Source organism: Oncorhynchus gorbuscha, linkage group LG01 (assembly GCF_021184085.1).
Source record: "Oncorhynchus gorbuscha isolate QuinsamMale2020 ecotype Even-year linkage group LG01, OgorEven_v1.0, whole genome shotgun sequence".
Classification (NCBI taxonomy): domain Eukaryota; kingdom Metazoa; phylum Chordata; class Actinopteri; order Salmoniformes; family Salmonidae; genus Oncorhynchus; species Oncorhynchus gorbuscha.
This window is the reverse complement of record NC_060173.1, coordinates 29,922,863-29,947,943: the sequence shown is the minus strand read 5'-3', so window position 1 is coordinate 29,947,943 and position 25,081 is coordinate 29,922,863. Positions and strand designations below refer to the sequence as shown.

The 25,081-nt window shown below is 43.3% G+C and overlaps 2 protein-coding genes across 3 annotated transcripts; both read right to left on the bottom strand.

The window, feature by feature from the left end:
• Nucleotides 1-1,510: 1,510 nt before the first annotated feature.
• LOC124004375 (hypoxanthine-guanine phosphoribosyltransferase-like) lies at nucleotides 1,511-11,225 on the bottom strand. 2 transcript variants are annotated; one of them, XM_046313243.1, is made up of 9 exons: nucleotides 11,035-11,225; nucleotides 10,352-10,458; nucleotides 8,715-8,898; nucleotides 8,263-8,328; nucleotides 4,677-4,694; nucleotides 4,297-4,379; nucleotides 3,616-3,662; nucleotides 3,006-3,082; nucleotides 1,511-2,338 (listed from the first exon to the last, which is right to left on the bottom strand). In XM_046313243.1, the coding sequence occupies exons 1-9, from the start codon at nucleotides 11,047-11,049 to the stop codon at nucleotides 2,291-2,293; spliced, it is 645 nt and encodes a 214-aa protein (XP_046169199.1). In that variant the 5' UTR covers nucleotides 11,050-11,225; the 3' UTR covers nucleotides 1,511-2,290. The 2 variants fall into 2 exon arrangements, with proteins under 2 accessions (XP_046169199.1, XP_046169209.1); XM_046313253.1 differs by lacking the exon at nucleotides 4,677-4,694.
• A 1,637-nt stretch (nucleotides 11,226-12,862) lies between these two features.
• On the bottom strand, nucleotides 12,863-16,796 carry LOC124004302 (26S proteasome non-ATPase regulatory subunit 7-like). Its single transcript, XM_046313152.1, has 8 exons — nucleotides 16,657-16,796; nucleotides 15,281-15,372; nucleotides 15,022-15,114; nucleotides 14,804-14,901; nucleotides 14,568-14,648; nucleotides 14,308-14,399; nucleotides 13,974-14,172; nucleotides 12,863-13,678 (listed from the first exon to the last, which is right to left on the bottom strand). The coding sequence occupies exons 1-8, from the start codon at nucleotides 16,728-16,730 to the stop codon at nucleotides 13,376-13,378; spliced, it is 1,032 nt and encodes a 343-aa protein (XP_046169108.1). The 5' UTR covers nucleotides 16,731-16,796; the 3' UTR covers nucleotides 12,863-13,375.
• Nucleotides 16,797-25,081: the final 8,285 nt, after the last annotated feature.

Genomic DNA, 25,081 nt, shown 5'->3' with positions numbered 1-25,081 from the left:
ATGGATGGTGCTAAATACAGGGAAATTCTTAAGGGAAACCTGTTTGTCTGCCAGAGACTTGAGACTGGGACGAAGGTTCACCTTCAAGCAGGACAATGACCCTAAGCATACAGCTAAAGTAACACTTGAGTGGTTTAAGGGAAAACATTAGATGTCTTGGAATGGCCTAGTCAAAGCCCAGACAATCCAATTGAGAATCTGTGGTATGACATAAAGGCTGTTGTACACCAGCAGAACCTATCCCACTTGAAGGAGCTGGAGCAGTTTTACCTTGAAGAATGGGCAAAAATCCCCAGTGGCCAGATGTGCCAAGCTTATAGAGACATATTCCAAGAGATTTGCAGCTGTAATTGCTGCAAAAGGTGGTTCTACAAAGTATTGACTTTGGGGGGGTGAATAGTTATGCGCTCAAGTTCTGTTTTTTTGTCTTGTTTGTTTCACAATAAATATTTTGCATCGCCAAAGTGTTAGGCATGTTGTGTAAATCATGATACAAACACCCCATTGTAAGGCAACAAAATAAGTAAAATGCCAGGGGGGTGAATACTTTCACAAGCCAATGTAGTTCTGTACAAAACAGTTAATCTGATAATACTTGGGACCGAATATAAAAATACTTGCTTGATATGTTTTCCAGTTTCTTGAAATACTTTGCAAATGCAACTTATTTATAAATGTGAACTGAAATAGTCTTAATTCCTTTTACATTTTAGTAGAGCAGTTTACAATAGTGAGTGCATACATTTTCATGCTGGTCCCCGGTGGGAATCACGCTCTACCAACTGTGAGCCATATCATCACAAACCACTTTGTCTCAATGTTTTTGCCTATGTTACAGAAATCTATAAATCGGTCCGCTAATACTAGTAAAGCCCCACAACTTTTGTGAAAAATGTTTATCTTAATATCTATTAAACACTCAGCACCCCTACTTCCCACAACTATGTACAGTTGAAGTCAGAAGTTTACATACACCTTAGCCAAATACAATTAAACTCAGTTTTTCACAATTACTGACATTTAATTATAGTAAAACTTCCATGTCTTAGGTCAGTTAGGATCACCACTTTATTTTAAGGATGTGAAATGCCAGAATAATAGTAGAGAGAATGATTTATTTAAGCTTTTATTTCTTTCATCACATTCCCAGTGGGTCAGAAGTTTACATACACTCAATTAGTATTTGGTAGCATTGCCTTTAAATGGTTTAACTTGGGTCACATGTTTTGGGTAGCCTTCCACAAGCTTCCCACAATACTTTGGGTGAATTTTGTCCCATTCCTCCTAACAGAGCTGATGTAACTGAGTCAGGTTTGTAGGCCTCCTTGCTCGCACACACTTTTTCTTTTCTGCCAACAAATGCTCTATGGGATTGAGGTCAGGGCTTTGTGATGGCCACTCCAATAAATTGACTTTATTGTCCTTAAGCTATTTTGCTAGAATTTTGGAAGTATGCTTGGGGTCATAGTCCATTTGAAAGACCCATTTGCAACCAAGCTTTAACTTCCTGACTGATGTCTTGAGATGTTGATTCAATATATCCACATCATTTTCCTTCCTCATGATCTTGAAAAACATGTTTTCATGACTCCAACATAAGTGTATGTAAACTTCCGACTTCAACTGTATGTCAGCCTCTTGGCCTTAAATGCTTCAATAAAAAAACAAGAGTAGTGTGCGGATCTCTCTTTTCTTTAAAGTCAATCCATGGAAGGCATCGCTCTCCAACACACAAATTTAAGATTTGAATATTGCTGTCAATAGGATTGTTAATGTCCTTGGTGAATGAAAACATTGCCATTATTAAACAAAATTGTTCCATTACATTCCAGGCTGTTCTTTGCATGGGCTTGGCATATGAGCTAAACAGCATCATTGGTTTGTACAATGCAGTACATGACTTGACTCACATAGATTTTACTGTGGATATGTACAGTCGCCTGAGATCCTGTGGATTATATTAAGCAACATAACAAAATCCATCCTTACTAACATAAATCAGATGAGAGGAATCCAAGGCCCCAATATAATATAGAATAACAAATCTAAATAAATAAAAATGTACTCCCATAACCATCTTTACACCAATCCTCTACTTAAAACCATAACTCGTCCCATTGCTTCTAGGGGAACAAAAATATGAATTCAATACATTTTTGTTCTCAAATAGTATCTTGCAAACTGAATTCACAATAGGTTTCATACACAGATAAATAAGGTTCAGAACCCTAAAAAGCTCAGGATCACAGTGGTCCTAGTCCCTCGTCATCCATCTGTCTATCGCCTCAGCTCACACTTTGTACTTCTCCTTTGCGTTCTCGTTCAGTATACAGATGTGCTGCACAGAGCAAAAACACATGGTAAAGTGTAAAAAGAATACACCAACAGCAGACTTGATTAAACTGACCCCTCATACATACATTGAGTGTACAAAACATTAGGAACAAGTGTTCTTTCCATGTCAGACTGACCAGGTGAAAGCAACCATCCCTTATTGATGTCACTTGTTCTCCTTCGACTCAGTGTAGGTGAAGGGGACAAGGCAGGGTAAAGAAGGATTTTCAAGCCTTGAGACATGGATTGTGTATGTGCCATTCAGAGGGTGAATGGGCAAGACAAAAGTAGGTGTCAGGTGCACCAGTTTGAGTTTGTCAAGAACTGCAATGCTGATGGTTTTTTCACACTCAACAGTTTCCTGTGTGTATCAAGAATGGTCCCCCACCCAAAGGACATCCAGCCAACTTGACAACTGTGGGAAGCATTGGAGTCAACACGAGTCAGCATCCCTGTGGAATGCTTTCGAAACCTTGTAGAGTCGATGCCCCGACGAATTGAGGCTGTTCTGATGGAAAAAGGGAGTCCAACTCAATATTAGGAAGGTGTTCCTAATGTTTTGTACACTCAGTGTACACTCAGTGTACATCTTTCACTAGGTTTTGACATGCTGAATCTCACATAGAAAATATAACTGAATATCAGGATCATCTCCAATGCAGTGAACTTACACTGAGATCTCTGAAGTACTCATTGTAGTCCAGGGCATATCCCACCAGAAACGAATCTGGCACCTCAAACCCGATGTCTGACCAAATACAGAGACGAACATCATTTACTGCACAATACAATACTAAGCTACATGTAAGTTAGACATCTTGCTGTGTAGTATTAAGTTAGCAGTATCAAAATATCTTTTGGGATGAGTTTTGCATTAGCATTTCATAACATTAACACAGATATCAAGTATGTTTCTCTTTTCCATCTCTGGAGGTTAGCTAGTTGACTCCTGTTGTCTGACTGGGGTTGACCCTTTAGCTTCAAGGGTCACAGAGCAGGTCAAAGGTAAACAGCTGTCCTTGCCAAACCATCTTATAAAGCTTATCCAACTCTGACTTAAAGGAATGACATACATCACTAACCATGTGTGTGTAGAATACTAGTACCAGAGTACCATGTTGACCTACACATTCAAAGTTGATCGTTAGATATGCATATTAATTCCATGCAAAAAAATATAACTATTATACATGGTCATCCTGCCAAAGACTCTTTCTAGTACAGCAGTGTATCAACAGTGGGAAGGCATGCACGACACACACAAAACACGGAAGAACTCACAGTCTGGTCTGTATCCTGAGCTCCTTGGTGTTCTCTTGACTAGAAGGCTGAAATGACAATGCATACAAGCACAGAACTGAATAGGATCTCTATGCAAACCATGCTCTTAATGGCATGCATTGTTCTCAATGACATGGTCTTCAACAATCTCAATGACACAGCAAACAATATAATCCACTCAATGGCCTTGCATTGTTCAATAACATAGCATAGCTATAATGCACTCAACACAGCCGTCTACAACCTAAACTAACGTCAAATAGTCCCTTCCATAGCAGAGGGATATCCCATCCCTCCACAGTTCAATTAACAGTATGGTACATAGATTAACTCTTAATCTGATCCAGGCACATAACATCTCTAAATCAGTGCTTAAAGGGGAGAGTGCACATTACAATAGATAGAGAGTGCGGTCATTAATATTAATATTGGTCTACTGACCAATCACATCAGACAGTCACATTAGATCTTTTTTTATAGCTGATCCAATTGGTCAAAAGACCAATTAGTGAAAAAAAGATCAGAATTTGGACCCCGGTGTAAATGCAGTCAATGAGTGACATTCTGAGCTGAACCACTTCTCTGTCTAAATCAGGGCTACACAGCACTTATAGGGACTGTTCAGTAAGCACAATATGGGAGAAAATAAAGTACTGTGTGCTTTAATACATTGGTTCTCACCTGACGACTTTGACCATCTTTGGATTGCATTCACTCAGCAGTGACAGCAGTGTCTCCATAGTCCTCCCCGTCTCCACAATGTCCTAAACACGTCAGCAGGACAGATGCCGGTGCATAAGGGGCTTCAATTTAAGGAGTGCAAGGAAGTCCAACAACAATTCAAGGGAAGCAATTCAATATTAATGTGGACAACTATAGCGATGGTACAGCCCACTTCTTTTAGGGTACACCCATTAGTGAATGTGATTTGCACCCTGGTCATACAGCTATAGTTCATGAGAGAGCTAGTGTGCGCCCCACATTTATGTACAGCAGTTTTAACATTTACAGAGACTGAATTTTCAGATTATGTGCTAAAAAGACAGGGAAATTGGTCTTACCTCAACTATCAAAACATTCTGCAAAGGAAATTAGAAGACAATTGATCACATATACAGTGGGGCAAAAAAGTATTTAGTCAGCCACCAATTGTGCAAGTTATCCCACTTAAAAAGATGGGAGAGGCCTGTAATTGATCATAGGTACACTTCAACTATGACAGACAAAATGAGAAAAAAAATTCCAGAAAATCACATTTTAGGATTATTTATGAATTTATTAGAAAATTATGGTGGAAACTAAGTATTTGGTCACCTACAAACAAGTAAGATTTCTGGCTCTCACAGACCTGTAACAACTTGTTTACACGTTACCTGTATTAATGGCACCTGTTTGAACTTGTTATTTTTTCAATTTAATTTTGCCTTTATTTAACCAGGCAGGTCAGTTAAGAACACATTCTTATTTTCAATGACGGCCTGGGATCAGTGTGTTGACTGCCTGTTCAGGGGCAGAACGACAGATTTGTACCTTGTCAGCTCGGGGGTTTGAACTCGCAACCTTCCGGTTACTAGTCCAACGCTCTAACCACTAGGCTACACTGCCGCCCCATGAAAGACACAACCTCAAACAGTCCACAACCTCAAACAGTCACACTCCAAACTCCACTATGGCCAAGACCAAAGGACACCAGAAACCAAATTGTAGACCTGCACCAGGCTGGGAAGACTGAATCTGCAATAGGTAAGCAGCTTGGTTTAAAGAAATCAACTGTGGGAGCAATTATTAGGAAATGGAAGATACAAGACCACTGATAATCTCCCTCGATCTGGGGCTCCACGCAAGATCTCACCCCGTGGGGTCAAAATGATCACAAGAACGGTGAGTAAAAATCACAGAACCACACGGGGGGGACCTAGTTAATGACCTGCAGAGAGCTGGGACCAAAGTAACAAAGCCTACCATCAGTAACACACTGCGCCGCCAGGCATTCAAATCCTGCAGTGCCAGACGTGTCCCCCTGCTTAAGCCAGTACATGTCCAGGCCCGTCTAAAGTTCGCTAGAGAGCATTTGGATGATCCAGAAGAAGATTGGGAGAATGTCATATGGTCAGATGAAACCAAAATATAACTTTTTGGTAAAAACTCAACTCGTCGTGTTTGGAGGACAAAGAATGCTGAGTTGCATCCAAAGAACACCATACCTACTGTGAAGCATGGAGGTGGAAACATCATGCTTTGGGGCTGTTTTTCTACAAAGGGACCAGGACGATTGATCCGTGTAAAGGAAAGAATGAATGGGGCCATGTATCGTGAGATTTTGAGTGAAAACCTCCTTCCATCAGCAAGGGCATTGAAGATGAAACATGGCTGGGTCTTTCAGCATGACAATGATCCCAAACACACCGACCGGGTAATGAAGGAGTGGCTTCGTAAGAAGCATTTCAAGGTCCTGGAGTGGCCTAGCCAGTCTCCAGATCTCAATCCCATAGAAAATTATTGGAGTTGAAAGTCCATGTTGCTCAGCAACAGCCCCAAAACATCACTGCTCTAGAGGAGATCTGCATGGAGGAATGGGCCAAAATACCAGCAACAGTGTGTGAAAACCTTGTGAAGACTTACAGAAAACATTTGACCTCTCATTGCCAACAAAGGGTATATAACAAAGTATTGAGAAACTTTTGTTATTGACCAAATACTTAGTTTCGACCATAATTTGCAAATAAATTCATTAAAAATCCTACAATGTGATTTTCTGGATTTTTTTTCCTCATTTTGTCTGTCATAGTTGAAGCGTACCTATGATGAAAATTACAGGCCTCATCTTTTTAAGTGGGAGAACTTGCACAATTGGTGGCTGACGAAATACTTTTTTGCCCCACTGTGTGTGTGTGTATGCATGTATGTATGTATATACAGTGCATTGTGAAATTATTCGGCCCCCTTGAACTTTGCGACCTTTTCCCACATTTCAGGCTTCAAACATAAAGACATAAAACTGTATTTTTTTCCCCGTCAAGAATCAACAACAAGTGGGACACAATCATGAAGTGGAAAGACATTTATTGGATATTTCAAACTTTAACATATCAAAAACTGAAAAATTGGGCGTGCAAAATTATTCAGCCCCCTTACTTTGTAGCACCACCTTTTGCTGAGATTACAGCTGTAAGTCGCTTGGGGTATGTCTCAATCAGTTTTGCACATCGAGAGACTGACATTTTCTCTCATTCCTCCTTGCAAAACAGCTCGAGCTCAGTGAGTTGGATGGAGAGCATTTGTGAACAGCAGTTTTCAGTTCTTTCCACAGATTCTCGATTGGATTCAGGTCTGGACTTTGACTTGGCCATTCTAACACCTGGATCTGTTTATTTTTGAACCATTCCATTGTAGATTTTGCTTTATGTTTTGGATTATTGTCTTGTTGGAAGACAAATATCCGTCCCAGTCTCAGGTCTTTTGCAGACTCAATCAGGTTTTCTTCCAGAATGGTCCTGTATTTGGCTCCATCCATCTTCCCATCAATTTTAACCATCTTCCCTGTCCCTGCTGAAGAAAAGCAGGCCCAAACCATGATGCTGCCCCCACCATGTTTGACAGTGGGGATGGTGTGTTCAGGGTGATGAGCTGTGTTGCTTTTACACCAAACATAACGTTTTGCATTGTTGCCAAAAAGTTCAATTTTGGTTTCATCTGACCAGAGCACCTTCTTCCACATGTTTGGTGTGTCTCCCAGGTGGCTTGTGGCAAACTTTAAACAACACTTTTTATGGATATCTTTAAGAAATGGCTTTCTTCTTGCCACTCTTCCATAAAGGCCAGATTTGTGCAATATACGATTGATTGTTGTCCTATGGACAGAGTCTCCCACCTCAGCTGTAGATCTCTGCAGTTCATCCAGAGTGATCATGGGCCTCTTGGCTGCATCTCTGATCAGTCTTCTCCTTGTATGAGCTGAAAGTTTAGAGGGACGGCCAGGTCTTGGTAGATTTGCAGTGGTGTGATACTCCTTCCATTTCAATATGATCGCTTGCACAGTGCTCCTTGGGATGTTTAAAGCTTGGGAAATATTTTTTTTATCCAAATCCGGCTTTAAACTTCTTCACAACAGTTTCTCGGACCTGCCTGGTGTGTTCCTTGTTCTTCATGATGCTCTCTGCGCTTTTAACGGACCTCTGAGACTATCACAGTGCAGGTGCATTTATACGGAGACTTGATTACACACAGGTGGATTGTATTTATCATCATTTGTCATTTAGGTCAACATTGGATCATTCAGAGATCCTCACTGAACTTCTGGAGAGAGTTTGCTGCACTGAAAGTAAAGGGGCTGAATAATTTTGCACGCCCAATTTTTCAGTTTTTGATTTGTTAAAAAGTTTGAAATATCCAATAAATGTCGTTCCACTTCATGATTGTGTCCCACTTGTTGTTGATTCTTCACAAAAAAATACAATTTTATATCTTTACGTTTGATGCCTGAAATGTGGCAAAACGTCGCAAAGTTCAAGGGGGCCGAATACTTTCGCAAGGCACTGTATATATATATTAAACAAAAATACAGCACCTCATTGGTTAAAGGATTACAACTTCACTCCTAAAATATTTGTATTGTATCTGTGGTTATGTCAAGCAATCAAATCTCACCTTTCCGGTTAGAGTTGAGAGCTTGTCCCCTCCGATAACTTTGACAATGTTTGTAGACTGGTCATTCTGGGGACAATACACATATCAGTAAAACTACACATCTCACCCAGGAAGAGGGTGATGGTCTACTCTAAATAATCATAAGGTAATCTAGAAATACATTAAAAGACATAACCGTGTTGGCCAATGGAAGTGTTATCTGTTCATGCATCAGATGAGAGTAGTAGCAGATCACATTGTGATTTAGCCAACCCTTGTGTCATGTTTGTTGTCATGACAGACAACAGATAAGAGGGGTGGGCTAACAAACTGATCTGAGACCAGGCTAAACACACACAGCGTGAGACAGAATAAGCAACAGCTGCATTGCTTACATATAAAGATTGCCATCTTTCTTACACAATTGGAGGCTATTGAATGAGAGTGAGAGAAACGTGGAGTGGTTCACTCACGCAATAGCTCTTTAGCCTAATGAAATCCACAGTCAACGGGACAGACTTATCGCTGTTCTGATTTAGGGCCTTGATGTAGTCCAGCAGGTCGGCAAAGAATGTATAACCTCCTTTGAGAACACACAGTGCTACTATATGGTGTCCCCCCATGTCCCGGACTATATCACGAGCCAGGCGCTCAGTCCTAGAGAGACAGAAGGAATAGAGAGAGGGAGAAAAAAAAGAGGGGGAGAAAGGGCGATACAATGGCATGGGACCTGACATTTCTGGGCAGGCCCATCAATCAATCAATCTTCAGATGGTTTGTGATCTGGTCAGTCAGAACATCATGGTTTAAGGCTAGTATTGGCAATGTGTGGAAAACTGGCTGAAAAGTTGCTGACTGGGTCAAATCAAATGATCTGTCTGGAGTCCTACTATTCATAACAGGGTTTAACATGGCATTCTACAACAGGGTATCTGACGAACAGTGTGTTTCATTCATAAGGCTGCTGCTTGCCTTCTCCCTGTCTGCAATGCAAATTGATGATGGCTATACACCATTACAACAAAACAAAAATCACTGCTGGTTTAGACGGCTAACACTGATTTGTCTAACAAATATGTCAGTGAGCTCTATCCGACAAAATACCTTAGCAACCACGGTGTAAATTAAGGAAACAATGGAGGCATAGAGGAATTTGTACACAATTAGAGTTCTGATTTACTCCACAAGGGAATAGGAAAATGTGGAATTATGTTATAGTACAGTAGCCTACCCAGTCCCCAAGAGTGCCAGTCCAGTGGTGATGTTTCCATCTCATGATCTCGCCATCACGGTTGACAACTCCATTGTGTCCTCCTCCCAGAGCGCTAAGAACCTTGGCGTGATCCTGGACAACAAACTGTCGTTCTCAACTAACATCAAGGCGGTGGCCCGTTCCTGTAGGTTCATGCTCTACAACATCCGCAGAGTACGACCCTGCCTCACACAGGAAGCGGCGCAGGTCCTAATCCAGGCACTTGTCATCTCCCGTCTGGATTACTGCAACTCGCTGTTGGCTGGGCTCCCTGCCTGTGCCATTAAACCCCTACAACTCATCCAGAACGCCGCAGCCCGTCTAGTGTTCAACCTTCCCAAGTTCTCTCACGTCACCCCGCTCCTCCGCTCTCTCCACTGGCTTCCAGTTGAAGCTCGCATCCGCTACAAGACCATGGTGCTTGCCTACGGAGCTGTGAGGGGAACGGCACCTCAGTACCTCCAGGCTCTGATCAGGCCCTACACCCAAATAAGGGCACTGCGTTCATCCACCTCTGGCCTGCTCGCCTCCCTACCACTGAGGAAGTACAGTTCCCGCTCAGCTCAGTCAAAACTGTTCGCTGCTCTGGCTCCCCAATGGTGGAACAAACTCCCTCACGACGCCAGGACAGCGGAGTCAATCACCACCTTCCGGAGACACCTGAAACCCCACCTCTTTAAGGAATACCTAGGATAGGATAAAGTAATCCTTCCCACCCCCCCTCCCCCCCTTAAAATATTTAGATGCACTATTGTAAAGTGGTTGTTCCACTGGATGTCATAAGGTGAATGCACCAATTTGTAAGTCGCTCTGGATAAGAGCGTCTGCTAAATGACTTAAATGTAATGTTTGACTTACCTGTCCATGATCAGTCCATGGGGGATGATAACCTGGTCTAAATCCTCCTCATAGTGTTTGGGGACACAGAAGAGGTCCAATTTATACCCCTTCTCATCATCAGGTATCTGGATGAGCAAAGAGATAACACATTTAGGAAATGGCACATAAATGTGCAATTGAGGTGACCAAAAGTCTTAGCAAACTGAAGCTTCACACACACACACACACACACACACACACACACACACACACACACACACACACACACACACACACACACACACACACACACACACACACACACACACACACACACACACACACACACACACACACACACACACACACACACACACACACACACACACACACACACACACACACGAGCCAGGAGCCCTGGCAACGTTTAAGATTGCTTTAAACCACCTGTTTGTGGGTGAGACAGAGATAGGGTGCAGATCCGCTTTTAAGACTCTATAACCTACTTGGTCTGACTAGCTGCGTGAACTCTGAAATTATGTCATCTGACAACGGAGTAAAAACCCAGTGATTAATCACGTCCCGAAACCCTGATGTCATTATGAAACCACACTCCGACACAACTCAGAAACGTCCATTCTGCAGATTACCATTCACCCCAGAGCAAGACGAGTGGTCTGACTGTCATTACAAATATAACATAGGGACAGCGTACACCTTACCTGGATATAGGCCATATCACCGCTCTTGCTGTTCACACCTCACTATGGTGATATTTGAGTCATGCCCTGATCAATAGGGAATAAGAATGTTATTTAGCTTGGTGGGTGGTGCGTCTCTCGTGCTCGCTCTTCCTCGCCTACTGCCTACTTTACCGTGGGCGAATAGCTTACATACGACACTCCAACCTTGCTCTCCCTCCCCTGGGGGTTTTAAACCCTGACGTCACAATCCATTTTACCGACCAAAATCTGATTTATCTGACTTGAACATTTTATAAAATCCTACGGCTGTATTCCTTGTTGCATACCATAGATCGCATGGTACAATTTTCGAATTAGATACTGACGTTAGTGTGAAAATAATCTAAGCCTATTAGCAGTTTGTCGTACAAAAAAACATACCTAACGTTATTTTACTGTATGTTAGAATATAAATCTACACATCCAAATCGAACAGAAACGCATCTTCGCCATACTAACCTAGTGCTGCGTCATGACAAGGATGATAGTAATAAACGCAGAGGCGTCAACCACATTGTAGTTACTCCACAATACTAACCTAAATAACAGTGAAAAATGAAGCTTGTACAGAAATATGCATCCTGTTTGCAATAAGGAACTAAAGTAAAACTACAAAAAATGTGGCAAAGAAATGAACTTTTTTTGTCCTGAATACAAAGCGTTATATTTGGGGCAAATCAAACAAATTACCACTTCATTTTTTCAAGCTGCATCACGATATGGGTATGCTTGTCATTGGCAAGGAGTTTTTTTAGGATGAAAATAAACAGAATAGAGCTAAGCACAGGAAAAACCATACAGAAAAACCTGGTTCCGTCTGCTTTCCAACAGACACTGGGAGACAAATTCACATTTCAGCAGGACAATAACTTAAAACACAAGGCCAAATCTACATTGGAGTTGCTTACCAAGACGACATTGAATGTTCCTGAGTGACCTAGTTACAGTGACATAAATCGACTTGAAAAACTATGGCAAGACTTGAAAATTGCTGTCTAGCAAAGATCAACAACTCATTTGACAGAGCTTGAAGAATATTTAAAAGAATAATGTGCAAATATTGTACAATCCTGGTGTGAAAAGCTCTTAGACTTACCCAGAAAGACTCACAGCTGTAATCGCTGCCAAAGGTGATTCTAAAAAGTGTATTGACTCAGGTGTGATACTTCTGTATTTTATTATTATTCTTTTTTTGTATGTCATTATGGGCAAAATTGAAAATCTGGCCCTCATACCATCATGGTCACCTAATCATCCCCAGTTTACAATTGGCTCATTCATCCCCCCACCTCTCCCCTGTAACTATTCCCTAGGCCATTGCTGTAAATGAGAATGTGTTCTCAGTCAACTTACTTGGTAAAATAAGGGTAAAATATACATTTAAAAAATTGGGTATTGTGTGTAGATGGGTGAGGGGGAAAAATATATATTTTGAATTCAGACTAACACAAAATGTGGAATAAGTCAAGGGGTATGAATACTTTCTGAAGGCACTTCAGGAACTATTAGTTCCTTGGCTGTAAAGGTTGTGTCATCAAGTAACCCAGTATAGATCCTTTATCAATAATCTTTGTCTACAGTTAATCCAAGTGAAAAAATCAACTTCAAACCACTCTTCACTTGGTATCGCCTGTGTTGTGAGAGAGATTCATAATATGCAGTCCATTATATCTTCCCCACAAATGTCAGGCGAGGCTTCCTAACCTCACAATTCTCCCCCCTGTGTTTCTATGACATGAAATATCATACAGTACAACAAAATACACCCAAAGAAAGGCAAGGGACAAAAGAAAATATTTGCAACTTAGAAACTTAACAAAAATGATTTAATATGACCCTACTTTAATGAAGTGATACAGAAACTGAAGGTTTCTTTCACTACACTCACACACACACACTACACACACACAACACCAGGGTCACATTCAGGAGGGGGCAATTTACTGAAAGTTGTAGATAGAAATACCAGAATAGAGCTGACCCGACTCTTCACATGTCAAAAAGGCATGTCTGTTCTACAATATGGATTTCTATCTGAGGTTCTGTAACGTTGTGCCCTACTAAACGCAGCCCAGATGGTGCAGAACCAACATGTTCTCATTGTAGAGAACATCCAACACACATAACCATCCAGTCACCCTCAGCACTATAGTTATTCAGTGCCAGTTATGACAAAGGGCAAGTCTCAAATGACACCACACCCCCAAATAGAGCACTACTTTTAGCTAGACCCATATACAGACGACTGTGGCTCAGGCCAAAAGTAGTGCACTATCCAGGGGAATAGGGTATGACAAAGACGAACACCAATAGTGCACACTCATTTCTTCTTTTTCTCATCTTTCCTAGACGAGGTGTCGCCTTTCTCCTTCTCTTCCTTCTTCTCCTTGTCTTCCTTCTTCTCCTTGTCTTCCTTCTTCTCCTTGTCTTCCTTCTTCTCCTTGTCTTCCTTCTTCTCCTTCTTGCCCTCTTCCTTCTCCTGTCCCTCCTTCCTCTCAGCGTCACGGTTGGAGATCTTGTTGTTGATGAGGTTGTGGAGAGCCACCACTGAGCGGATGAGGGATGCCAGGTAGACCACTAGCATCTGGTCATTGGTCTTCAGGTAGAAGGCCTTTGTGAACTCCTGCAGGGAGAAGTGGCAGGATTAGGACATTGTGCATAATGATTAACTAAACAGTGAAAATCTGGTGGAAAAAGCCAGACTATCTGTTCATTGTAATGAAGTAGCAGATCATACCATGTGAATTTATTTGATTTGAGAATGAAAATGAATCTGTGTACTCCTTCAAAATAAAAAAGCTAATATTGATTAACATGCCAGCCACCCCCTGCCCCCTTTCTCCCACAGAACCCAGCCTACTCACACATATTACCCCATCCCCACACCATCCCCATCCTAAACCTACACCCCAGCTTACCAGAAGGTTGACATCAGGAAGCAGGTTGAAGATGTCCTGTAGGTGGTAGATGATTTGGTGGTTGATGGGCAACTTGCCTGCAGCCACTCTCTCCAGGTAAGACCTGATGTCCAGCAGCTTGGAGTTTAGCCCCTTTAGGCCATGTACCTGGTTAGTGATACGCTGTGACAGAGTACCAACTGTTGTGTCCTTGATGTCTCTGTAGACGGAAGAAAATAGGGTAGAATATATCAAGTTTAGTCGACATTAGTGCAAGTCTGTTCGATGTGGTGTTAAGCATGAAACTGTAGAAATGTTTGGTGTCTGCGTAGTCCAGTTAAAAAATGATGTGTACCTGAGAAGGTGCTCCACACCCACCTCTTCTGCCTCCTCGGCTCCAATCTCACTGGTCACATGTTCAAATGTTTTGGAGGTCGGGGTGCCGTCCTGGAAGAGTGAAGAGACAAGAACCCCTTTAGAGTAAAAGCCTTCCTTCCTTTCACAATGATCAATTGTATGCCCAGTCCAAAATCTGCCCACAGCCCCTATGGTTGGCTAGTCCAGGGTTTGACTTATTTTGTCATTTAGTCTCAAACAAGTCTATGCTCCACTTACGTCATGTATTTCCTCCACCGAGAAGTAGGCTTCTGTAGGCAGGCCCAGGTCCTTAGGCTTTACATCAATGATCACTAATACCTGAGGGGGAAAGTGTCATACAAACACAGTCAATGTTCACTTAATTATCTGCTACATTATCAATACAATTGAATCCTTTCAACAGGAGATGAGACATATTTCTTACCAATATTTAGGTATTAATGTGGAATATTTACGGGGTGGAAAGCACTTACTGAATTGGTGCAGTATTGCTTGATGAGTTCATTGATGGCAATATCATTCTTATGTAGTTTAGGACCTGTGTGATACCAGCCCACTATCCTCTCTCTGGCTGGAGAGAAGAGAAGGAAAAGGTTTAAGAATCTCATAGCCACACTATGTAGAAGTTGTTGAGACTGAATGTATATAGTCCAAATGTAATAATCTATAGTGTGTGTGTGTGTGGTCTCACCATTGACTTTCTTGAACATGTTGTACATATTCTCCAAGTAGTCATGATCCAGGAACCACACTGAATCATCCTTGTCATCCTCATCAAAAGGCACTGGCGAAAAACACACAATCAATATTGGATCCAACAACAGGCTTAGCTATATAGCTAAACGTTTAGTGATCATAATTATTATTTGAGTTCTCTCACAAATATGATAAAGATGTTATAAACTAGTCACAAACACGCTATTTTAGTACACGGAAGGAGAATAACTCACCTGCAAAGCTGTTGGACACATCAAGGACTTTCTTATGCCAAGAGCCGAGGAGGACACCCACTACTCGCTTTTGGTTGCCTACTTTCCCTATTCTGTCAAAAGAGAACATTTACACAATCAATATCATAGGATGTCTTAGTGGAAATCAAACAAAAACTTAAGACGTGCTCCATGAGCTTAATCACAAAAACATTGTAACATATAGTACGAATTGGATTCGTAACATATATGAATTGCACATTTAAAAAAAAATTATATATATAGCAGGACGTAACATGGATGACATAGTACACAATATGATAGTAATATATAGTACACAAAAAACTGGGACCACTTTTTGCTCATGAGTACCACTTTAAAAACTACTGGCTGAAATTATACAAAAGTTTAAGAGTGCATCTCTAAGAAAGTTAACATAACTAGTTAATTAGCTCAGTGGTTCCCAAACGGCAGGGAGAACACAGTACGGCTTTCAACTTACTCATAAAAATTGTAATAGTAGAATGCCCAAGGTACAATTTCGAAATTGGGTAGTGCATCATCAGTTTCTCCTCTTGTCATGCAAGTCATTGCAGACCTCAGATAGGTATTTATAACTTGTCAGAAATGTCCAGATCAGCTCATGTCAGCAAACGTTCTTTAGCAAAGTTTTTTAGCCCATATATGTTGTTGTATTGATTGAGTCACTCAACTATCACATGAATACACATTAGACATGGCAAAATGTATAGAATTGCAAGAAAATGTGTTATGAAACCGCAAAATGTTCTTTGCATCCCATGACAAAATTTGTAGAATTTCAGGAAATAAACTTTAAATCTGCTAAATGCCCCCCCCCCTCAACAACAACAACAACAACAACAACAACAACAACAACAACAACAACAACAACAACAACAACAACAACAACAACAACAACATGGGTGTTAACAGTTTGTCATAAATAGTGCTTGTACCAATAAAATAGACGTGGGGGGCGCGGGATGTTCTCCAATGCTGGAAGAAGACAGGCCCGAGTGAAAAGGTTTGGAAACACCTGAATAAGCCAACTACAATACTTTATCCCTAGCGAAGTTAGCTAGCTAACTACTCTGATCCATAATGATGCGGTGGCTAAATTCTTCCATAATTAGTGAATGTTGCTAACTATTTGCCTGTTATTACAATTTACCAGCCAAAATAAACTAACTAGATATACAACTGTCATTGCTAACAAATGCACAGCTTCAAATGGGTTTCTGACTCAGCAGGTTAGCTGGCCAGCTAACGTTAGCTATGCCTGGCTGCAACATCATCATCTCGTACAAAAATGGCAAGCTAGCATAAGTAGCGAATGGATGTGATTTTCAAACATATATATATTATTAATTACATACCTATTAAAATGATCCACCACGCTGAGCAACACAAGTGGATGGACAACAACATTTTCTACCGCTAACTCCGGCATTTTTTAAGCAAAGTGTTTGAGGATGCTAGCTGCTTAGCTAGCTACTTCCTGTCGAATTGTTTCTTCTTCTTCTTTGGTGGGGATTATCGGCAGTTGGCATCCAACGTCATGGTGCATTACCACCACCTACTGAACTGGAGTGTGGGCCAGAGACGGGTAGAAACTAAATCCTACCTGCCAGCCTCGTTGCTCTTAAAAAATATAACAAAATATTTGAGACTATAACTAATGACGTTCTACTCAATATACTATTTAAACTAATTTCCTGTATCTCCTTCTCCCTCATACTAGACCTCAGCCTCTCACTTTCCAGATGATACTGCCCACACTGTAGCAATACATGCTCCACTGTCTCTGTTTCCTTGCAAATAATCACACTTTCCTGTTGGATGCTTTCCTATCACATTTAAAGTCTTATTCAACCGTCTGTGTCCCACCCTTAATCTTGTAAAAATAGCCTCCTCTTTTCTGTCCCTTCCTCTTGTCCTCCCCTCCCTGACTTGTTATGCAGGTGAAGGAGGACCCAAACGCGACTTAACAGAAACAGAGTTTATTAATGCTCAAAACCGAATAACTGAAATCCTCTAGATAGTAGAGGGGAAAACAACTGGAGAAGCGGCCACAGACTGCAGGTCGCTTCGGGTAGGCGCAGGCCGTAGTCAACTGAGACACCTGCTCACACGCAGCGTCTGAAGAAGGCACAAAACACGACAGGACAGGGTGATACACAATCACGGCAAAAAACACGACAGGACAGGGCGAAACGCAATTACAGCATGGAATACAAAACAAGGAACCGACGGAACAGGAACGGATCACAAAGGAATAAATAGGGAGTCTAATCAGGGGAAAGGATCGGGAACAGGTGTGGAAAGACTAAATGATGATTAGGGGAATAGGAACAGCTGGGAGCAGGAACGGAACGACAGAGAGAAGAGAGAGCGAGAGAGTGAGAGAGGGAGGGGAGAGAGAAGGATAGAACCAAACAAGACCAGCAGAGGGAAACGAATAGCATGGGGAGCACAGGGACAAGACATGACAATGAATGACAAACATGACAGTACCCCCCACTCACCGAGCGCCTCCTGGCGCACTCGAGGAGGAATCCTGGCGGCAACGGAGGAAATCATCGATGAGCGAACGGTCCAGCACGTCCCGAGACGGAACCCAACTCCTCTCCTCAGGACCGTAACCCTCCCAATCCACTAGGTATTGGTGACCCCGTCCCCGAGAACGCATGTCCATAATCTTATGTACCTTGTAAATAGGTGCGCTCTCGACAAGGACGGGAGGGGGAGGGAAGACGAACGGGGTGCGAAGAAAGGGCTTAACACAGGAGACATGGAAGACAGGATGGACGCGACGAAGATGTCGCGGAAGAAGCAGTCGCACAGCGACAGGATTGACGACCTGGGAGACACGGAACGGACCAATGAACCGCGGAGTCAACTTACGAGAAGCTGTCGTAAGAGGAAGGTTGCGAGTGGAAAGCCACACTCTCTGGCCGCAACAATACCTTGGACTCTTAATCCTGCGTTTATTGGCGGCTCTCACCGTCTGTGCCCTGTAACGGCAAAGTGCAGACCTCAGTCTGAAACGGCGTCTAACGGGAGGCCATGAATTCTGAATACATTCTCAATAATGATTTGTGCCGTCTCCTTAGCGGAAGGAAGTTTAGCGAGGGGAATGAAATGTGCCGCCTTAGAGAACCTATCGACAACCGTCAGAATCACAGTCTTCCCCGCAGACAAAGGCAGACCGGTAATGAAGTCTAAGGCAATGTGAGACCATGGTCGAGAAGGAATGGGGAGCGGTCTGAGACGACCGGCAGGAGGAGAGTTACCCGACTTAGTCTGCGCGCAGTCCGAACAGGCAGCCACGAAACGGCGCGTGTCACGCTCCTGAGTCGGCCACCAAAAGCGCTGGCGAATAGACGCAAGAGTGCCTCGAACACCGGGATGACCCGCTAACTTGGCAGAGTGAGCCCACTGAAGAACAGCCAGACGAGTGGAAACAGGGACGAAAAGGAGGTTACTAGGACAAGCGCGCGGCGACGCAGTGTGCGTGAGTGCTTGCTTAACCTGTCTTTCAATTCCCCAGACTGTTAACCCGACAACACGCCCATAAGGAAGAATCCCCTCGGGATCAGTAGAAGCCACAGAAGAACTAAACAGACGGGATAAGGCATCAGGCTTGGTGTTCTTGCTACCCGGACGGTAAGAAATCACAAACTCGAAACGAGCGAAAAACAACGCCCAACGAGCTTGACGGGCATTAAGTCGTTTGGCAGAACGGATGTACTCAAGGTTCTTATGGTCTGTCCAAACGACAAAAGGAACGGTCGCCCCCTCCAACCACTGTCGCCATTCGCCTAGGGCTAAGCGGATGGCGAGCAGTTCACGGTTACCCACATCATAGTTGCGCTCAGATGGCGACAGGCGATGAGAAAAATAAGCGCAAGGATGAACCTTATCGTCAGACTGGGAGCGCTGGGATAGAATGGCTCCCACGCCTACCTCTGAAGCGTCAACCTCGACAATGAATTGTCTAGTGACGTCAGGAGTAACGAGGATAGGAGCGGACGTAAAACGTTCTTTTAGAAGATCAAAAGCTCCCTGGGCGGAACCGGACCACTTAAAACACGTCTTGACAGAAGTAAGAGCTGTGAGAGGGGCAGCAACTTGACCGAAATTACGAATGAAACGCCGATAGAAATTAGCGAAACCTAAGAAGCGCTGCAACTCGACACGTGACCTTGGAACGGGCCAATCACTGACAGCTTGGACCTTAGCGGAATCCATCTGAATGCCTTCAGCGGAAATAACGGAACCGAGAAAAGTAACGGAGGAGACATGAAAAGAGCACTTCTCAGCCTTTACGTAGAGACAATTCTCTAAAAGGCGCTGTAGAACACGTCGAACGTGCTGAACATGAATCTCGAGTGACGGAGAAAAAATCAGGATATCGTCAAGATAGACAAAAACAAAAATGTTCAGCATGTCTCTCAGAACATCATTAACTAATGCCTGAAAAACAGCTGGCGCATTGGCGAGACCGAACGGCAGAACCCGGTACTCAAAATGCCCTAACGGAGTATTAAACGCCGTTTTCCACTCGTCCCCCTCTCTGATGCGCACGAGATGGTAAGCGTTACGAAGGTCCAACTTAGTAAAGCACCTGGCTCCCTGCAGAATCTCGAAGGCTGATGACATAAGGGGAAGCGGATAACGATTCTTAACCGTTATGTCATTCAGCCCTCGATAATCCACGCAGGGGCGCAGAGTACCGTCCTTCTTCTTAACAAAAAGAACCCCGCCCCGGCCGGAGAGGAAGAAGGCACTATGGTACCGGCGTCAAGAGACACAGACAAATAATCCTCGAGAGCCTTACGTTCGGGAGCCGACAGAGAGTATAGTCTACCTCGAGGAGGAGTGGTCCCCGGAAGGAGATCAATACTACAATCATACGACCGGTGAGGAGGAAGGGAGTTGGCTCGGGACCGACTGAAGACCGTGCGCAGATCATGATATTCCTCCGGCACTCCTGTCAAATCGCCAGGTTCCTCCTGAGAAGTAGGGACAGAAGAAATGGGAGGGATGGCAGACATTAAACACTTCACATGACAAGAAACGTTCCAGGATAGGATAGAATTACTAGACCAATTAATAGAAGGATTATGACATACAAGCCAGGGGTGACCCAAAACAACAGGTGTAAACGGTGAAACGGAAAATCAAAAAAGACATAGTCTCACTGTGGTTACCAGATACTGTGAGAGTTAAAGGTAGTGTCTCAAATTTGATACTGGGAAGATGACTACCATCTAAGGCAAACATGGGCGTAGGCCTGTCTAACGGTCTGAAAGGAATGTTATGTTTCCGAGCCCATGCTTCGTCCATGAAACAACCCTCAGCCCCAGAGTCAATCAAAGCACTGCATGTAGCACCCGAACCGGTCCAGCGTAGATGGACCGACATAGTAGTACAAGATCTAGATGAAGGGACCTGAGTAGTAGCGCTCACCAGTAGCCCTCCGCTTACTGATGGGCTCTGGCCTCTTACTGGACATGAAATAACAAAATGTCCAGCAACTCCGCAATAGAGGCACAGGCGGTTGGTGATCCTCTGTTCCCTCTCCTTATTCGAGATGCGAATCCCTCCCAGCTGCATGGGCTCAGTCTCAAAGCCAGAGGGAGATGGTTGCGATGCGGAGCAGGGAAACACCGTTGATGCGAGCTCTCTTCCACGAGCCCGGTGACGAAGATCTACCCGTCGTTCTATGCGGATGGCGAGAGCAATCAAGGAGTCCACATCTGAAGGAACCTCCCGGGAGAGAATCTCATCCTTAACCACTGCGTGGAGTCCCTCCAGAAAACGAGCGAGCAGCGCCGGCTCGTTCCACTCACTAGAGGCAGCAAGAGTGCGAAACTCAATGGAATAATCCGTTATGGACCGTTCACCTTGGCATAAGGAAGCCAGGGCCCTAGAAGCCTCCTCACCAAAAACTGAACGGTCAAAAACCCGAATCATCTCCTCTTTAAAGTTCTGGAATCTGTTAGAGCAATCAGCCCTTGCCTCCCAGATAGCTGTGCCCCATTCTCGAGCCCGGCCAGTAAGGAGTGAAATGACGAAAGCAACCCGAGCTCTCTCTCTAGAGTATGTGTGGGGTTGGAGAGAGAACACAATCTCACACTGCGTGAGAAAGGAGCGGCACTCAGTGGGCTGCCCGGAGTAGCAAGGTGGGTTATTAACCCTGGGTTCAGGAGGCTCGGCAGGCCAGGGAGTAACAGGTGGCACGAGACGTAGACTCTGGAACTGTCCAGAGAGGTCGGAAACCTGAGCGGCCAGGTTCTCCACGGCATGGCGAGCAGCAGACAATTCCTGCTCGTGTCTGCCGAGCATGGCTCCTTGGATCTCGACGGCAGTGTAACGAGCGTCTGAAGTCGCTGGGTCCATTCTTTGGTCGGTTCCTTCTGTTATGCAGGTGAAGGAGGACCCAAACGCGACTTAACAGAAACAGAGTTTATTAATGCTCAAAACCGAATAACTGAAATCCTCTAGATAGTAGAGGGGAAAACAACTGGAGAAGCGGCCACAGACTGCAGGTCGCTTCGGGTAGGCGCAGGCCGTAGTCAACTGAGACACCTGCTCACACGCAGCGTCTGAAGAAGGCACAAAACACGACAGGACAGGGTGATACACAATCACGGCAAAAAACACGACAGGACAGGGCGAAACGCAATTACAGCATGGAATACAAAACAAGGAACCGACGGAACAGGAACGGATCACAAAGGAATAAATAGGGAGTCTAATCAGGGGAAAGGATCGGGAACAGGTGTGGAAAGACTAAATGATGATTAGGGGAATAGGAACAGCTGGGAGCAGGAACGGAACGACAGAGAGAAGAGAGAGCGAGAGAGTGAGAGAGGGAGGGGGAGAGAGAAGGATAGAACCAAACAAGACCAGCAGAGGGAAACGAATAGCATGGGGAGCACAGGGACAAGACATGACAATGAATGACAAACATGACATGACTTTCCTCTGTAATTGAAATAAATGCCTGCCCTTAGTATCTCTATTCCATTGCTCCTGCCATCTCTGCACCATCACTGTCCATATCAGGCCTCTGCCTTGCTCATTGAAACTACAACATTAACATCCCCACTACTAAGTTCTTGTTTAGCCAGTACATCAACTGCATCGTTCCCCTCCGCCTCCACATGGGCTGGGACCCCAAGTAAATCGTATCTGTATACCCATCTGTCTAATCCTGATATGGGTTAGTAGCACCTCATAAAGCAGGTCTTGTCTGCTACGTGACCTGAAGGACTGGAGACTCATCAACACTACACATGAATCAGAGCAAATAACTGCTCTGTCTGGCTAGACTTCCTCCACCCACTGCAAGGCCAACAGTATGGCCATCAGCTCCCCTGTATATACAGCCATATGATCTGTAATACGTTTCCTGACTGCCACCCCACATTCCTGCACTACAAATGCAGACCCAGTACTTCCTGTCCTTGGATCTTTTGAATCATCTGATTAAATGGCCACAAATTCCTGATACACAGTATCCAGACGTATCTTAAACAAATCAGATGGATCAACACTCTCCCTATCTTTCTGTAGTCTCTACAACACTTCTAGATCAAGTACTGGAGGTGGGAATAGTTACCTTTGGACTAAACTCCCTTCCATACAGTCCCATCTCATTCGCTTGGGTATTACCCACCCAAAGCTTGTGTTTTGTCTTTGCTCATGTTCCCAGCATGCCTGTCAAATCCCTTTCACAGGATGAGACACCCCATGTCCCTGTAGGTTGACCCAATAACTATTTGCCAGCTGCTGTCTCCTAATCTGCATATCCCCCATCTACACCTGTAGTGCAGCCACTGGGGAGGTCCGAAGTGCCCCACTACATATTCTGAGTCTTTGCCCCTGTTTGACATCTAGCCTTTACAATGGGGGTCCGGGGCTGCCGAACCATAAGCTATACGGACATTTTGTTTAACAACAGGGAAAAAGGAAAACACTTCATCTCCTTTATAGCACAAATAATATTATAGCATTGACATGATTGTTAGCAGCATTAAAAGTAATGATTACTAGATAGTTATTATGGTAACAACAGTAATACAAATAACAAAACATTATTTATAATGCTACTATTAATATTAATAGTAATAACAATATTAATCACACCATTTTTATTATAATTATAATAATCAACTTTAGAAAACACTTTTAAATCCAATTTTTTATTAGCCCATTCATATTGCACGATGTTCAGTAGGTTTTTCATATTGGACATATACAGTATATGTCTGACCCTATCCTGTGTATGTGGAAATAAAACATCAAATTGTTATTATTTGTTTACATTTCTTTGCACCGTACACAATTTCCTGTACAGTACATTGTGTCGCAGTAAAAGGGGGTCCATTCTAATCAGGAGCACCTCATTCTGCGGCCATTAAAGAGTGGCTTATCAGCATAATTCACTGGTGTGGCACACCCCCACAGCCCACAAGCATTATCACGTGTTCATATGGGATTCTCCAAAAGTCAGGGAAAGTTATTTTGAGTTTAAAATGTACATCTAGGGGAATTTTATAAGGAAAAAGGTTTGTTTTGGGAATTTTCAAAATACTTTCAATATTATTTACTTCCATGTCAGCTCTATGCCTGGAAATGCACTTGTCTGAAGCAAATTATCACAATTTCAAAGGAACGCAGTCTGGCTTTGAACTTACTCTTGAAGTTGTAATAGTAGAATGCACAAGGTGTAATTTTGAAATTGGATAGTGCATCATCAGTTTTCCTTGTCATGTTTTGTCTTATATTGTCTTGTCATTTTGCTTTCCCTTCTGTTCGTTTTCCCCCTGCTGGTCTTTTTAGGTTTGTTCCCTTTTTTCTCTCTCCCTTCCTCTCTCTCTTCTCTCTATCGTTCCGTTCCTGCTCCCAGCTGTTCCTATTCCCCTAATCAATCATTTAGTCTTTCCACACCTGTTCCCTATCTTTTCCCCTGATTAGAGTCCCTATTTCTCCCCTTGTTTTCCGTTTCTGTCCTGTCGGATCCTTGTATATTGTTCACCGTGCTGTGTCTTTGTCTCGCCCTGTCGTGTCGTGTTTCCCTCAGATGCTGCGTGGTGAGCAGGTGTCTGAGTCTGCTACGGTCAGTGCCTTCCCGAGGCAACCTACAGTTTATGGTCAAGTCTCCAGTCTGTCCTCGTCATTACGAGTGGAATTGTTTTTTATGCTTTGTTTACCGCTCCGATTTGTCTAGGAGTATTGCATATTTCCTTTACTGGAATAAAGACTCTGTTTTCGCCAAGTCGCTTTTGGGTCCTCATTCACCTGCATAACATTCCTCTTGTCATGTAAGTCATTGCATACCTTAGAGTAATTTTCTGGCAATTCTATACTTTTTGCCATGTCTAATGTGTATTCATGTGATATTTGGGTCAGGGCCAGTTATTGCCACTCTGCCGCCCTAGGTAAGATTTCAATGTCTGTGGAAATTGAAATCAAAGCCAGTCTGCATCGCACCAAATATGAACCAAACATAGACATATATGATTGGTTCAGATTTGGTCGAGACCGGATCAAAAACCAATGTCGGTGAATGTGGAATTTAAGCCTGGTCCAGACTGCACCAAAATAGAAATCCAAAAGGCTTCGGAGTCAGCCCGTGCTTACTGAGCAGCCTACAGTTTTGTCTGGAATTAAATTGTATGGATGCCTATTTATGTGGTAAGCCTACCGCTTGTAAAACACCAACAACAAAGAAGGTGTCCGGTCCAGACAGGACTAAAAAAAGCTTTCCAAACGACATTGGCTTGTGCT